General features: G+C 38.5%; 2 protein-coding genes and 1 non-coding gene across 3 annotated transcripts in view; 2 read left to right on the forward strand and 1 right to left on the reverse strand.

The window, feature by feature from the left end:
- The window catches only part of RLF (rearranged L-myc fusion), a 66,782-nt gene extending 63,597 nt beyond the window's left edge, over positions 1-3,185 (forward strand). Inside the window, 1 exon segment of the mRNA XM_025049544.1 lies at positions 1-3,185. This exon segment is cut by the window's left edge and continues 29 nt beyond it. Coding sequence (XP_024905312.1) covers positions 1-2,717 — 2,717 coding nt within the window. The 3' untranslated portion in view covers positions 2,718-3,185.
- Positions 3,186-4,532: 1,347 nt separating this feature from the next.
- Positions 4,533-4,651, reverse strand: LOC112470008. The gene has a single exon (XR_003042803.1). It is a non-coding gene; the product is annotated as a 5S ribosomal RNA (ribosomal RNA).
- A 4,521-nt stretch (positions 4,652-9,172) lies between these two features.
- TMCO2 (transmembrane and coiled-coil domains 2) lies at positions 9,173-11,872 on the forward strand. Its single transcript, XM_006903971.1, has 2 exons — positions 9,173-9,490; positions 11,472-11,872. The coding sequence occupies exons 1-2, from the start codon at positions 9,254-9,256 to the stop codon at positions 11,787-11,789; spliced, it is 555 nt and encodes a 184-aa protein (XP_006904033.1). The 5' UTR covers positions 9,173-9,253; the 3' UTR covers positions 11,790-11,872.
- The last annotated feature ends 2,067 nt before the right edge of the window (positions 11,873-13,939 follow it).

The raw sequence follows: 13,939 nt of genomic DNA on the forward strand, positions 1-13,939 counted from the left end.
ATGCAGAACCTAAACCCAGCTCAGACACAAACAGTGACTCCCCAGATGAAGGTCTAGATCACAGAATTCATACTAAATGTAAACGAGAACATCAAGGTTATTCTTCTGAAGCCTCTATTTGTGCTTCTAAAAGGCCTTGTACAGAGGATACCATGTTGGAACTTCTATTACGCTTGAAACATTTAAGCTTGAAAAACTCAATAACACATGGATCTTTCTCAGGGTCATTGCAGGGGTACCCATCCAGTGGTGCTAAATCTCTTCAGTCGGTTTCACCTACTATCACAGACCTTAATTTTCAGAATCAAGATGAAAATATGCCAAGTCAGTACCTTGCACAATTGGCAGCTAAACCTTTTTTCTGTGAGCTTCAAGGATGCAAATATGAATTTGTGACCAGAGAGGCTTTATTAATGCATTATCTTAAAAAGCATAATTATTCAAAAGAAAAAGTCCTCCAGTTAACCATGTTTCAGCATCGATATTCCCCATTCCAATGTCATATTTGCCAAAGGTCATTTACAAGAAAAACACACCTTAGGATTCATTATAAAAATAAACATCAAATTGGCAGTGACAGAGTAACTCACAAACTGTTAGATAATGAAAAATGTGATCATGAAGGCCCATGCTCAGTAGACATTTTGAAAAATGATTGTTCTGCTGAACTTGGAGGTGATCCCAGCAGTAATGCTGAGAAGCCACACTGTCATTCTAAAAAAGATGAATGCAGTTCAGAAACAGATTTGGAGTCATCTTGTGAAGAAACAGAAAGTAAAACATCTGATATTTCATCACCAATAGGTAGCCATAGAGAAGAACAAGAAGGAAGAGAGGGGAGAGGTAGCAGGAGAACTGTTGCTAAAGGAAATCTGTGCTATATTTTGAATAAGTACCACAAACCATTCCATTGTATTCATAAAACTTGCAACTCCTCATTCACCAATCTAAAAGGCTTGATTCGCCATTACCGAACTGTACATCAGTACAACAAAGAACAGTTATGTTTAGAGAAAGACAAAGCAAGAACCAAAAGGGAACTTGTCAAATGTAAAAAGATATTTGCTTGCAAATATAAAGAATGTAACAAACGTTTCCTGTGTTCCAAAGCTCTTGCTAAGCACTGTAGTGACTCTCATAATCTAGACCATATTGAAGAGCCTAAAGTGCTTTCTGAAGCTGAATCTGCAGCAAGGTTTTCCTGTAACCAGCCTCAGTGCCCTGCTGTTTTTTTTACATTCAGCAAGTTGAAGCACCACTTGATGGAACAGCATAATATTGAAGGAGAAATACATTCGGATTATGAAATTCATTGTGATCTTAATGGCTGTGGCCAGATTTTCACCCATCGCAGTAATTATTCTCAACATGTCTATTACCGACATAAGGACTATTATGATGATCTGTTTAGAAGCCAGAAAGTGGCAAATGAAAGGCTACTAAGGAGTGAAAAGGTATGTCAAACAGCTCTCACTCAGGGGCATGAACAGCAGACTACTAGGAGGTCATTTAATGCTAAGGCTAAAAAATGTGGCTTAATCAAAGAAAAGAAAGCTCCAATTACTTTTAAAACAAGAGCTGAAGCCCTCCATATGTGTGTGGAGCATTCTGAGCACACACAGTACCCCTGTATGGTTCAAGGATGCTTATCTGTGGTGAAGTTGGAGAGCAGCATAGTGAGGCATTACAAACGTACCCATCAGATGAGTAGTGCCTACTTAGAGCAACAGATGGAAAATCTTGTCATTTGTGTTAAGTATGGTACCAAAATTAAGGAGGAGCCCCCTTCTGAAATAGAGCCCTATATAAAGAAAGAAGAAGAAGGAAGCTGTGAATCAGAGTACACAAAGCACAGTCATTCCACAGGCGACCATAGCATATCTGTCCAGAACACTGATTCCCTTCATCCAGGTGAAAGGGATGGAGGTCAGAAAGGATGTACAGAAAGCAAACAAGTATTTGAGGCAGATCCTCTTCTCTACAGAGGAACTTTGAAATGCAACCACAGTTCAGAAACCACTTCCTTGGAGCAGTGTAATATAGTTCAACCTCCTCCTTGTAAAATAGAAAATTCCATACCTAATCCTGATGGGACTGAAAATGGGACTTACTTCACAAGTTTCCAGCTGCCTTTACCAAGGATCAAAGACTCAGAAACTGGGCAGCAAAGTTCAGGGCAAGAAAACACTGTAAAAAATTCAGCCCATGTCCCAAAAGAGAATTTTAGGAAGCACTCACAGCCCAGATCATTTGATTTGAAGACTTATAAACCTATGGGATTTGAATCTTCATTTCTGAAATTTATTCAAGAAAGTGAAGAGAAAGAAGATGATTTTGACGATTGGGAGCCTTCAGAGCACTTAAGTAATTCTTCACAACCCAGTAATGACTTAACAGGGAATGTTATGGGAAATAATATGGTGAATGACAACGACCCTGAAGTTGACATACCTCATTCTTCCAGTGACTCTGCAATTCATGAGAACTTGACTACAATCCCACCTTTAATAGTAGCTGAGACAACGACAACAGTTCCTTCCTTGGAAAACTTGAGGGTCGTATTGGACAAAGCATTAACAGACTGTGGAGAGCTTGCCTTAAAACAGCTTCATTATCTTCGGCCAGTTGTTGTCCTTGAAAGATCTAAGTTTTCCACACCAATTTTAGACTTGTTTCCAACAAAAAAGACAGATGAGCTTTGCGTAGGAAGTTCCTAAATTGCAATTTTGTTTTTGAAACAGACTGGCTCCAACACTGCAACATGGGGACAATTGCCAACTCGAACAAAGGCTGAGAACCAGCTATACCATTGTTTAGGGTAGAATAGGCTGTGTATTTACATGAATGTATAATATCTACGTCAGCACTATTGGCTGAGTCCATTAGCTCTCCAGTTGGTTTATTGATTGGGTTTTTTGTTAATTAAAAAAAAGAAATGGAACTGTACTCTTGTTTGGTGCTAATTAATACATCAAAATATATTGGGGCTTCCTTTTTCAAATTAAGTGTGCATGATTGTATATGGAACAAATACTAAAATCCCAGGGTGGGAGGGCTAGGGAAAGGGATATGGAGTTCTTACTTGACTTGAATGTGCACCTGAGGGTGCTTTGTGTAATATATTGTACACTACAGCATCTTATATTTTTTGAGTTGAGTTTCAATAAATTACAATTTTTCACCCATTCCTTGTTTACTCATAAAGAATGTTCATGCCACACATAAACTTGAATTGCACTTGTATTTTCTAGAATGTGCACTTATATTTTACCAGAGTTTTCCATTTCGTATTAACCAAACCATTCACGTTTTGAATTACTATTGTCCTAAAATATTTTTGTGGGAAGAAAATTCTCACATTGAGTAATTAGCTTTGGGAGTCAAAATATCTCCCAGAAGAAGATGACCAGGGGTTGTCCAGATAGAAAGGAGAGGGTATGCCAAGCAGAACATGAAGGGCATAGCAAATTCAGAGGTATGAAGTCGTGTGTCCAGGGAACTACAGATAATTTGACAGGAGTAAACAGAGCAGGAGTACCAGCATGAGTGAGATTTCTTCTGGAGATAGATAAGCAGGAACCAAACCATATGAACACTTAAAGAGTTTGGACTTGAGTCCTTAGGCAGCTGAGAGCCTTTGAAGGATTTTAAACAAAACAGTAATTTATAAATCACTTCAGATGAGTGTGATTTGAGGGGCTGAGAATGGAAACAATAGGTAATAAGATGAAGTAATTGAGGCAGAGGTAGTGAGGGTACTGACATTTGCAGTAGAGGGAAGAGTAAATGAAATTGAGAAATTGGTGGACCTTGGAGAGTGAAGAAAATGTTTTGAGGAAAACATAAGGATTCAATAGTGATGCATCCAGTTGCAGTGGGACTAAAGGGAAAGAAGGGGTTTTGGAGAAGAGAATAGAAAGCCAAGATGATCTTGGTCTCAAGATATGCTGAGATTCAGTGTGTTGTGGGACATCGGTGTCTACTGACAAGGGAAGCAGTGTGTTTATACTCTTATGAAGTTTTCATCCACTTTGACCAGTTAGCTATGAAATGACTCAAACATTTTTACCATCCCTGTATTATGCCTGTGGTTAAGATTTTAAGACCTTTTCTCTGACCCTTAAACTTGTTGCCTTGTTTTGTCATCTCTAGAAATTCCATCCTTCTGCCTTCTCACCCTAAGTCTAAAGCACCCCCTTGCCTATGTCGTTGCTTAGCTCTTATCCCAGTAGGTAACAGAGGATTGTCAAATAAGAATCTATTGAAAGAAAAAGTGATCGAAACTGGGACATCTTAGAGGCTGAGGCCACTGCTGACTCCTTGGGATCTTGAGCTAATTTCTTCTGCAGGCTTCCGTGTCCTCACTATGGAGTGAGAAGATAAGGGTGAGTATCTTGAAAAGTCTCTCTGTGATCTGATCATGAGAAACAACTGATGGCCTCCCCTTTATTTTTTTAATCTTTTTAAATTTTTATTTATTTTTAATCATTTACATTTAGGGAGATTTTTTATTTTTATTTACTTTTTTCTATCGCCTATAGCACCTGGTATTCCTAGGCGGTCTCCCATCCAAGTACTAATCAGGCCCGCCCCTGCTTACCTTCCGAGATCAGACGAGATCGGGCGTGTTCAGGATGGCATGGCCATAAACCGCTTTAAAAAAAAAAAAAAAAAAATTCTTTGTATTTTAGCCCCAAATAAGAGCTACTAATTTCCTTAAGACTGAACTATATCCATTCAACCACTCCTAACTCGTAACCCCTTGGAAAGACCAAGTGAGTCTGTTTGCAGTGGAACCAAAACCCTAATTTTCAGAACCCAGCTGAAAGTTTGCTTTAAGTACTTAGGATCATATGGTTGCTCCTAACATTTTCAATTCCAGTTGAAGCAGCTTGCTTCATTTGATCGTTAATGGAGACAATGTTTATGTTAAAAGCAGCATGGATGACTGACTATGTGATGATAATACAAAAGGTCAGAGGGTTGTTTTTGTAGCTTTTAGTACCATTTATTGATGTCTCGGGGATTTGTCCCAGACCTGGAAACATTGACTATGTTTTCAAAGCCTTTTCGATACAAGAATGCCTCATGAAATAATGGGTAGTGATAGAAAGTGCCAGACACTTTTATTCTTGCTTTTTATCCAGAATTCTCTTAACTTCATTGTCTCCTCATGTTCATGAGCACATATGTGAAAGAGAGTGGGGAATGATAGGGAAGAAAATTTTTGATTAGCCCTCCTAGGGATTCTATCTCCAGCCTATCCTTTCTCGGTCCCAGGTTGCCAACTTCAGAGCCGCACTGTCAAGGACATAGTTGTTGGAGGACAGTTAGTCATTAACCAAATATTTACATACATTTTTAAAGAGAGTTCCAGGTGCTTTAGGATATTAAGATACCAAAGTAAATTTGTTAAGGAATCTACCATTGTGGAACTTTAATGTGAGTGCTGGGGTAACTTAAACATTGTTAATCAAAGCGTGGCAGTGTACCAGTGGCATGGCCATCACCAAGGAGCTTGTTAGAAATGTAGAATGTCAGGCCCTATTCCAGACATTCTGGACCAAAATCTGCATTTTAATAAGATCTCCAGATGACTCATAGGCACAGAAAAGTTCTAGAAGCAATGGCCTAGAATACAAAGTTGGAAGTTATGTGAGAATTGAGGGTAATTATACTTTTTTTAGCCCTTTACATAAAATTATCCTGTTGAATTTTCATAATTCCATGAAGCTGGTACTGTTATCCTTATTTGACAGATAAAAAGATGGATATGAAGTGTCTTGCCTAGCTGATAAAAGCTAGGAATAGGTGGAACTTGTTTCCAATCTCTTCTGACTGAAAGAATATCAGGGAGGAGAACTTAATGTGCAGGAAGATAAAAAGTTGCAGGTGGTTATTTAAAGTACCCAAAATATCACAGTCCTGTAATTGAGTGTATTATTTGTGAAAGCAAATAGTGGGAAATAAGTTTGAAGTGTAGGTAAAAGCCAGGACATGCAGATCCATTTCCAGTCACACATCCAGTATGACCTCCTCATGTGAGGAAGAGATGGAAAACTGGTGCATATTGTTTTAGTAACATGTAACTTGTGAAAAGGTCAGTTTTTTCTTAAAAGCTTCTAAAAGAAAAATTGTTCAATCTCCTTTACTCTCCACCTCCCATCCCCACAGTAGACTAATGCCTCCTTGTTTTGTACTACTGATTCAGAGGCAGAGCCTCCTATTATGTAAAACCGAGTCTAAAAGGAGTGGCCCACTCTGACCTGCTGAGTCTACACCTGAGAGAATAGATTCTGTGAACCTACATTTGGAGATACGAACCACTTTGGAGAAGGTAACCAAGATAGTCAAATTTAACCTGTCAACCTATGGTACGTTTAGCATGGAAAAGACAGGAGGCACAGGAAAGCTATAGCCAAATATTTATAACCACCTGCTAGCTCCTGGGGATCAGAGTGTTGAACATGACACAGTAAGTTTTCTGCATCATGGACATTAAGAGTCTGGTAAGGAAGATAAACATTAAATGAAACACTAAAAATAAAGTGCTGCAATAGAAGCTCTGACTGTGATGGGAACCAAAGAGAGGACGAAAGGTTTCCTTGAGGAGGCAATGTTGAAACTGAAATTAGAGGAATCAATAGGAATTAGCCAGAGAGGACAATCCAATTGTGTGCATAGGCTTTGTGGTGCAACAGCTTGGTATGGTAGTGACATTGGCAAGTCTAATATAGCTCAAGTTGAAAGAATAAATGAGAAACGGAAAAGAGAGAGGGTTGGGTAAGTAGGCAGAAATGAGTTATTTCAGGGCCTTGTAACCATGTACTAGATTTTGAGTTGTGTTTGAAAAGCAGCAAAGAATCCTTTAAAAGCTTGAAAGCAGGCCTTTTGAGCCACGCTTCTTTTGCTCGGGCCTGCTTCCACTTCTGGAAGTGTACTTTCCTTTCTATTAAAACTTATGCAAAAAAAAAAAAAAGCTCGAAAGCAAGTGTTGCATATGTCGTAAATTGCAGTGTCCAAGACAAAAAGCCCTAATAGGGCATGATGTGGAAGACTGCTGTGTGGACATGACAGACTGATGGCTGGCCGGATGGGTAGGTGGATGGATAACACTAAAGGTAGGTTGAGATGCCTTCCATAGTGAAAAATTCCTGGTCGTTGGAGATGTTCAGGTGTCTAAGTGGGGAAACAAATGAGTTTTTCAGCCTAGTTTCTCTTTGAGACACCTTATATTATTGAGATTTATAATACCTTGTATTTGGTCATAAACATCACTACAAATAACAGTTCCCTTATCTAGATGTGCAGCGTTCTTGGTTGTTTTACACAAATTATCACATTCTCATTACAGCTCTACAAGGTAGAAATTACTCTCACTTTACAAATGAAGAATTGAGCCCCAGATTAAGTAATCTGCCCAAGGTAACAAGGTTAGTGAATATTAGAACCAAAATTTGAACCCAGATCCATTATACCCCTAAAGGCCTATCATAACAGCTACTCTATAAAGCTTCTATTCAAACTAATACACAAATATGGTAATGGGCACTTGATGAATGAACAATTTAAGCTATAAAGATACTTGGAATTCTTCTAGGGGACTTTGCATTCACTTAAAAACATTTTAATGCCTACTATGTGCCAAGCACTAGAGATATAGTCATCAATAAAATGGACATGGTCCCTGTCTTCTTTGAGTTTATAGTAGTCAGGAAAGACACATATTAGACCAAAAATTGCACAAATAACAAAAATTGCATGTAAAGTATAAGGTGCCACGTAACAAGGATCTAATCTAGTGTAGGGAGTCTCAGGTAATGATTCAGTAGTCACAACCCTATCTTCACAAAGTTTCTGGTTACCATTCTTCAGTGGTTTCTGACCGATGTTTAACCTGTTAACAGTCGAATCCTAAGTTAACTTTCAGTCCTTGCTAGAAAGGATTCTGGCTGTGGTCAGTCACTAGCAGACCTGGTTTAACATCAATAACAGTAACTCCTAAACCATTTCACCCTGACATAAGTACTATATTTCCAACAGCATTCTAGACTCCATTTTCTGGATGTGTCTCTGACACCACAAGCAACTTAACATACCTCTCCTTCCTGTAAAAACAAAACAGTTATTCCTTCCTCACCAGTCTTCCTCACTATTGTACTTTCAGTCAACCAGAATGAACAACTTGGAATAGCATCAGACAATATTTTCTAAAAATCATTTGTCATAACTGACCCTTTTTCACCTTTATTGTTCCCCTCCTTTTCCTCTTGGTGCAAACCTTTTGGATTCTTTCTATCTTTGTAATCAATCTCACAATTTAAATTATGTACTTGTGTGTGAACTATTTTCATGTAAGCTTTTCTATTTTATATATTCATTTATTTTATATTTTCATACCTCCCCTCCTTCCTGAGTAGATAGGTACTACTCAGTAAATAATTGATTTGATAATGTCATATAGGTTTCAGTACAACATGCTACTTTTTACAAAGTGCTTAGAAAATTATGCCATTTGTTCCTAAAATAAACCTTGTGAAGAAGGTGGAATCCCCCTCTGTTAACAGATGAGCAGAATGGGAATCAAATATATTAAAAGCCTTCCAAAGATCAACTTTCTAAACAATAGTGTCATATATAAAACCTATGCTACAGAATGATCCAATAATAACCTCCCTCCACATTTACCAGCTATTCACTCTTTAGTAACACCCTCTCTAAATCCTGTCTCCTCAAATCTCCACATAGCCTCAATTTTCTTATTTGTCATGTGAAAATAATTCCTGTCCATTCCTTGGATTGTTGGAAATAGTCTATATCTACACTGTCCAGGAAGGTAACCACTAGCCACATGTGGCTACTTAAATTTCATTAAAGTTAAATGTAAAACTCAGTTCCTCAGACACACTATCCGCATTGCAAGTCATTAGTGGCTCTCATGTTGGATAGAGCAGATAAACATTTCTATCTTTGCAGAAAGTTCTATTGGGCAGTGTCGTGTTAGAGCTAGGACTCGCCAAAGATCAGAGAAAGCAATATGACTGAACTGGAAACCCAGGCCAGTCCCTGGTTGGTTTTGAATGAGAAGGTTCACTGGTTGAGTTAGAAGCAAGCTGACCTTTGGAACGGTGACATCACAGAGCACAGCTCACAATGGCTCCAGGACACCTGGGCTCCCAGGCCACTCTCCCTAACTCATCTAAGTTCCGGAAGCCTCTGCAAATGCAGCTCCTGGGGCTGCTATCTTATTAAAATGTCAACATTTTCATCTTCATCTGCCTGGGACAACATCATAGATCATATTTCTCTGAGCTCGATATGGAATTGGCTACAAGCAACTCTGGGAGAGACTAGTGCACCTCAACAAACAAATTTGGGTCTACTAGATAATTTTCCTCCGGCTGTGCAAGTTATCCTGGGGATTTTCTTTTTGATTTTGTTGGCAGTAGGACTATATGCCTTATGGAAACGAAGTATTCGGTCAATTCAGGTTATACTCTTTTGTTACAGAGAAATTTCAATAGTTATAAAATGAAGTTTGATTGGTTCTCTACCGTATTGCTGCCACCCAGTTTTAAGACCATGCAGATGTGCAAGGGTAAACCTTGTCTCTGAAGTTGATTGAAATTAAGTTATCCTTAAAAACTTCTACTGATTAGGTTTTGAGCATAAAAATGCTCTTTCTCACAATGGTCTTTGGCTCATCTTGTAATAAAATAGATCAAACAAGTTCATAACCTGAGAAGGCAGCCCAAAATTTATTTGATCACTTTTTCATCTTTGAGTATCTACTGTGTGCTAGACACCACGTGGAGTGCCTTTATAGACTAGGCACTACAACTATAACTGGGTTTGGCCTTTCTGTTCTTACTGTGCCATTGCTCTGTAACTGATGAGGAGGCACATATATTCATTTACTTATGATGTTTTCATTATTTCCTTGTTTTAATAAGATGAGGTTCTATGAATATACAGGGGCTCTTTGGGGGAAGAGGAATATAATTGAGATTATGGGAAACATATAGTACTTTACATACTTTTGTTTAATTAATAATAGCTATATTTACAATATAGTAAAAATGCTATGAGAATCTCACCAATTCAATGGAATGGATAGAAGTTATTTTCATATGACAAGGAACCTGAGGTGAAGTGAGGTTCAGTGGAAATTTAAGGAGGTAGGATTTAAAAAAGGGCTTTCTTAAAGAGTGACTGGCTTGCTTGGCAAATGCTGTTATTACCAGATCATTTTATAGCATTCACGTATTTTCATATATCGCTACTGTTGAGGTATCGTGGTCACATGCGTTCTCTTAATTTCTCAAAACCCTGTATTGTAGGCAGGGCAGGGATTATCTACATTTTGTAGGTGAGGGAACTTGCTTATCACCTACTCAAGTTGACATTGATTGGAAGAGCTGGAAAAGCTGAGATTTGAACCCAAGTTTTAGGATTTTAAATGCAATTCTTCTCCAAAATCTCATTTAATATAATCTAACAGACCTAAATCATCCCCAGTAGGGATATGTGTGTATACATTTTCACATACATGCATTTTAATTAGCTAATACAAGAATATAAGGCAAAACCCCCTTAAACTCTTATCTATAATTCTGGTTTCTGCTCTTCTATGGTTAATGCTTAGCTCAATCAGAGAGATGAATTCACAGCCCTCCAGACACCTCAGCCAAAAAGAGAGGTAGTGTAACAGTGGTAAGTAGCACAGGCTCTGGAGTCACTGCTGGGGCTTAAGTCTTGGTACCACCACTTGCTGTGTGAACTGAGCAATCACTTAGCCTCTAAATCCCAGCTTCCTTATCTGTAAGATGGGCTTGCTAACAGTGCCTCTCTCAGGGTGATTGTGAGGATTAAAGGAGATACTGTATATATAAAGCTTAGCATATAAATAAGTACTCAATAAGCAGTGCTAGTATTATATTAAGGAATAAAGATGATTTGGTTTGTTTTTTTCTTACCCTGGCAGGAATCTGCCTTGGTATGTTAAAAATTTTTTTTCATGATCAGGAAATCCAGTTTTTCAGAATTCTTTTATTCCAGTACCGGATCTACCATTTTCAAGTATATAACCTTGGATAATGACTGAGTCCAAACTGGAAAGTATCTCAATGGATATTCAGTTCTGTTTTGTTTCTACATAGATAGGTCATGCATAGGCAAGGGAATTCCTAACACAGAACCCTGCATGTGGCAGACTTTCAACAAATAGTATTTATTATGATAATCTTTATTAATTAAATGCAAATAATAATCCCTGATCTGCCTTCCACTCCATTTTGTGGTGAAGATCAAAAGATGAAATAGATGTGAAGATGTTTTGTTAAACAGAAAGCTTTGCAAAAGAATGAGGAATTATTGTTGCTATTAGGTTTTTGTTTTGTTTTACATCTATAGTAAACTGGCATTTCACATGAATAAACAAGTAACATTCAACTTCTGTTGTTTTATTTTAGAAAATATTGTTGTTTGTAATCACACTCTACAAACTTTACAAGAAGGGCTCAGATTTTTTTCAGGCTTTGCTGGTCAACCCAGAAGGGAGTGGTCTCCCAGGTCAAGACAATAATAATTTTTTCCTGTCCTTGGGTCTGCAAGAGAAAATTTTGAAAAAACTTCAGACGGTGGAAAACAAAGTGAAGGACCTGGAGGGGATGATCATATCCCAAAAACCTTCCATGAAGAAGGATTGCTCCTCTGAGCCCTACTGCAGTTGCTCCGACTGCCAGAGTCCCTTGCTAACATCTGGGTTTACTTCCACATCTGAAATGTGATGGACTCCAATCTTTTCCAGAAAAGCACTGTTTCCCTCATGTGTGCAGTGGTGTGTCAATAAAGATAGAGAACTATATTGAAATTATCCTGCAAGGACTGGCTCTCTATTCAGTAAGACCCAGCATTGACTTGTATGTGGGTTTGGATAATGTGGGGTATAATGGTGGTTAAAAATGTCTCTGAGATTGTGGTGCCTGCTTGGCAGGCTGGAGACCATAAGCAGCCATGTAGAAGAGGACAGCCAAACAGGAATCCATGGGAGTGGGGAAAGGGAGGGTATTAGAGAGATGGCCTTGAGCTCCACACTGAAGAGGTTGGATTGGATATAATAAAAACAGCAAGAAAGTGCGATTTAAGGGCAATGCCGCCGACTGTCCTGTAGGGGTAGGCTGGCCCTTGTGTTGGTCTTTGGCCTAAAGGTATATTTGGCCCTACATTAAATATTCAGAGGTGTGCGAGGGTGGGGTGGACATAAAGGGGACTGTTTAATTTTATACAACTTTTACTGATACTTCCCTCTGTGCTGAGCATTGTGATAATCCTTGAGAATCTGTCCTGAGTGCTTAAGAGCACTCCATTTGGCTGGTTGGACAGGTAATTTCAGAATAAGGAATTCTAATACGGTGGAGTCATAGCATCTTCAACTTAGAGGGATTCTCTTTATGTGAATCCCAGCTTGACAGGGAGGGAAAAAAAGGGAGGAGGCACCTACCTGCCATTACACCAATTTGAGTGTGTACCCTGACAAGAAAGATGGCCTAATGGGGAAAAGATAGTAGATGGTCAACAAGTTTATAGTGTGTGCATTTTTGCCACAATAAATGATTACATTCATTAAAACACTAACTACCTGACACCTTAATGAAATATTTCATTTGGTGTGCAAACAGTTACTTATCGTTGTTCTGAATAAAAACTGGCTATGCTGTCCAATAGGAGATAATATAGCAGTCTTCCAAAGGATTTCCAAGGGTAATTTCGATCATAATTTTTGTCCAGGCACTGGTGTTAACATATAATACCTGTATAAGATGAGACTTCACTGTATAGTGTACTCAGTGCAAAAATGGGTTGGTGAATATAGGGTGGGGCCAGGAAAGACTTTGCAGAGGTGACATTGAGTTGTCACATAAAGAGTAACATAGGTTGACAGTGAAATGATGATACTGCTGGTGGGATCATCATGGAATCGTATAAAAATGAGGATGGCTTGACTAGAGAACAAGGAGTGTTTCAGGATGGCTGAAAAACTGGCTATTTCCAGAGCGGCAATGAAGGATTTTGGCTTTACAACAAGACATACTAACCTCATCCTCGAATCAGCTTTAATTCATGATGTGGCAAACAGAACAGATGGGAGTTATCAACAATATGCATTCTCTGACAGTGTAAGTGAGAAGTTTGTTAACTATGCTGCTGAAAGAGTACCATACAATCTTTTAAAGTCAATGTCTCAATTTTTTGGTGCTATCTAAATTTCAGTGTCTTCCTGCATAGTTCCAGTCATTTTGTCTTGATTACCACTCAGGTATATCAAAGGAAAAGTGTTTGAAGAAGGGCCTAGAAGAGTAGACTGACATCAGGTAATGAAAGGCTTTTATTTTATTTATATATTTTATTTCATTTTATTTCATTTCATTTTGAAGAGCCTTTAAAGGTCATACCATACTGTTGGAAATGGACCATGATAGCTTTTTAAACAGGGGAGTAACAAAGATTTGGTAGTCCCTGTGGAAACAGAATGAGCTATATACAAAGTAGGGTAGAAACTGATGGGTTCACCTTGTTCCTGGCTCTCAGCTCCCCAGAAGGAATGTGTGATTCACACCACAGTCATAAGAGGTTGATACCAAGTATTCATTCCCTGTATGGGTCATTCTTTTCTTGAGATCAGAGCATTTATGACCAGGGCATCAATTAAGGGAACTTGGATGCTTGGCAAGCAGAGAATCATGGCAAGATAGGAAAAGGGCTTGAGAGCTATTTTATCATTCAGGTTAGATAGGGTAGATGAACTACTCTATATTGGTGTCTACTCTAGGAAAAAGAATCCTTATCCTTCAAATTCAGTCTCTCTTCTTTGGCAAAACACTGACAATAGCTTGTTTTGAGGCTCTCAATTCAGACTCCAGACAGATAAGCCCCTCTA

Source organism: Pteropus alecto, unplaced genomic scaffold (assembly GCF_000325575.1).
Source record: "Pteropus alecto unplaced genomic scaffold, ASM32557v1 scaffold170, whole genome shotgun sequence".
Lineage (NCBI taxonomy): Eukaryota > Metazoa > Chordata > Mammalia > Chiroptera > Pteropodidae > Pteropus > Pteropus alecto.